Source organism: Pyxicephalus adspersus, chromosome 2 (genome assembly GCF_032062135.1).
Source record: "Pyxicephalus adspersus chromosome 2, UCB_Pads_2.0, whole genome shotgun sequence".
NCBI classification, from domain to species: domain Eukaryota; kingdom Metazoa; phylum Chordata; class Amphibia; order Anura; family Pyxicephalidae; genus Pyxicephalus; species Pyxicephalus adspersus.
The window spans coordinates 4,507,742-4,510,672 of NC_092859.1; the positions used below are offsets into that span (position 1 = coordinate 4,507,742).

At 33.8% G+C, this 2,931-nt stretch overlaps 1 protein-coding gene across 1 annotated transcript; it reads right to left on the minus strand.

Annotated features, from left to right (window-relative positions):
• Nucleotides 1-333: 333 nt before the first annotated feature.
• LOC140324906 (olfactory receptor 10A7-like) lies at nt 334-2,481 on the minus strand. Its single transcript, XM_072403031.1, has one exon. The coding sequence runs from the start codon at nt 2,445-2,447 to the stop codon at nt 1,758-1,760; it is 690 nt and encodes a 229-aa protein (XP_072259132.1). The 5' UTR covers nt 2,448-2,481; the 3' UTR covers nt 334-1,757.
• Nucleotides 2,482-2,931: the final 450 nt, after the last annotated feature.

Below are 2,931 nucleotides of genomic sequence, written 5' to 3' on the forward strand. Positions count from 1 at the left end.
TTATGCTGAAATACGGACACATCTTACCTAAAAATATGACCTTGAAAAGCTTTTTATTAAGAAATACAGCATGGCAGACAGTCTGACCTGAAGACAGATTGTGACTTCAGGTCTATCATCCTATTTATTTTTATGTACTTACAGCAAAGGAATAACAATGATCATTATTTATTGCCACAAAAATAAATAAATAACATAATTTAATGTAGCAATAAATGTTTGTTCCTCAGTGTTGAGTTGAACGGTAATACATAATAGTGTTGCCTTATGAAGAAGTCAGTGGAATGACATGTTAATAACATGGGGCTCGTTATTTTTGATGTCATTATTTTTAGATATTTTTATTTCACAAAACAATTTGTTTATTGGAATCAGGCAAAAATATACAGTGAAGAATATGCTAAACACAAATATTTTACCTCAAATAAAACACAAAAACCCTAAAATAATTAATGCCTGAAAGCACAGAGAGATTTAAAGACATGAGGTTGCAATTCTGTTAAACTTGATTTATTCTGATGCCCCACATTTTCAGTAAAAATTCAATTAATAAAAATGTCACCTAAAATGTTTATCTTTCATGCATACATAGCACTACCAAAACCAGTTAAAACTTACTGTTTTGAAACAACTAATAAAACCATACAACATATAAACAAACAAAAAAAACATACACCACTACACAATATGAAATGAGTCGTTGTCCAAAAAGTTATAGCCCAAAATACGAGGCAGTAAATTGTCTTATGCTATACATGAAACACAGGGTTGTCCAAACTTTTTGCAAAGAGGGCCAGATTTGGTGAGGGGAAAATGTGTGGGGGTCGACCATTCAGCTTGGTATTCTTTGAACCATTACCATTAAATGCAAATGAATTATTTTATGAAATTTTAATTGCAAATGGCATATTTTTCATTTCTTTCACACAGATCACAAACAAAATCACTGCCAAAATAGATGCATAGGTTTTCTTATCATACCCTGACATTTTTTCGGGGGTCTGGTCAAACGTGCACTGGCAAGCTTGGCCAGTCTTCTCATTCCAAGCACCATAATAGTTTCTTTGTGTTTTACTATTGTAAGATCTGGGGATTAGCTCAGACCGCAGTTTCTCAGAATTTAATCAATTTGGGGGTGTTCAGTAGGGGGAGGTTTTTATATACACCCATGATTTTACTGTATTTTATATATTTGAAATTATTTCTATTTTTAATGTTTTATATTAATGAAATGTTGATATTTTTGTAATTAATGTTGATGGTAATAACTTAAAAAGTCTCGCTTAAAATTTATATCTTTTATCACATATCTTTTTCTATAGGTTTTAAATCTGGTATCATTGGAATATTAGATGTCAGCATCAAGCACAAACATTGTCAGAAACTACATCGCCACTGTACAAGTGCTCCTCAGAGAAAAAGAATGTCCTTTATTGCAGGTTCTAAGCAATTGACTGTTATCTTCATAATAATGGGGTAGAGCAATCGTCTAATATCACCAAATCAAAGTCCTTCTTTCAAAGAACTAATACCACTGCCCATCAGATTGGAGAGCCTAGTATCCAGCCTGGTATTGCAGCCTGGTCCTGCTCTGTGCCGGGATACACCACAGCTGTATGGTTTCCAACCATTCCTATTCATTTGAATAGGAGTGGTTGGGACTCTGGCTGAGCCTACTGCAGAGTGCTCCGGTTTACCATGGTTTTGAAATGGCCCTTGGACTAATTTTTTAATCCTCTAAGGCTGCACGCATTTGGTTAGTTACTGAAACACAAGTTCAAAAAGTGGGTAATGATTATAGTTGCAGCTTTTGTCAAGTCTTTATTCCTCAGGCTGTATATAATTGGATTCATTAGAGGAGTGACCACAGTGTAGAGTAATGACAAGTATTTACTGATATTCCATGATTGTCCTTTACTAGGAATCAGATAAACACAAACCAGAGCTCCATAATAAATGCAAACTACAGTCAGGTGGGAGCTGCATGTTGAGAAAACTTTCTGTCTGCCGGTAACAGATGGAATATTAAAAATGGTAATTATAATATAAACATATGATACAATGATGATAAAGAATGGGATAACCACAAAAATAAAATTCAGCAATGTCACTTCAAGTAGAACAATGGTGGTATCAGAGCAGGAGAGTTGTAGAATTGGATCAAGATCACAAAAAAAGTGATCAACAATATTGGGACCACAAAATTTTAATTGTGATATTGTTAAAGTGTGAACCAATACTATTAAAAAACTCAAGACCCAACATGTGATAATCATTATCCAACAGAAACAGAAGTTCATTGCCAAGGTATAATGTAACGGTTTACATATGGCCAAATATCGGTCATAGCACATCACTGTCAGGAGAAGACATTCTGAGGTTTCTGAAACACAAAAGAAATAAAACTGGGAGATGCAATCAGAAAATGATATTGTTGTCTCCTTCATTAAAACAGCACGGAGTGTGTTAGGAAGAATGTCAGTTGCCAGTAAGATATCCGATACAGATAACTGGGAGAGGAAGAAGTACATGGGAGAATGGAGGGATTTGCTGTATGACACCAATGTGATGATCAGGAGGTTTCCACAAATGGTCAAGTAATAAATCATAAATAAAAGAAAAAAGATAAAAAATGTTATATTGTTTGGAGCCCAAAATCCCAAGAGGAGGATCATGGTAATACTGGACACATTCCTTTCTTCCATAACCTGACGTAGTCTGGCATAGCCAGAACAATAAATAAAATAAAAACAGGAAAACAGGTTTATTTAAAATATGTGGATATATGGATAAAACTATGATAAAAAATAATAGCAATTGTTCTAACAGGTTATACAAATAAATAACATTTTACAAGTTTCAAATAAATATAGATTTCAATACATTGTGTGGAAATTAATATTTAGGATTGTGGACATCACTCCATCACAC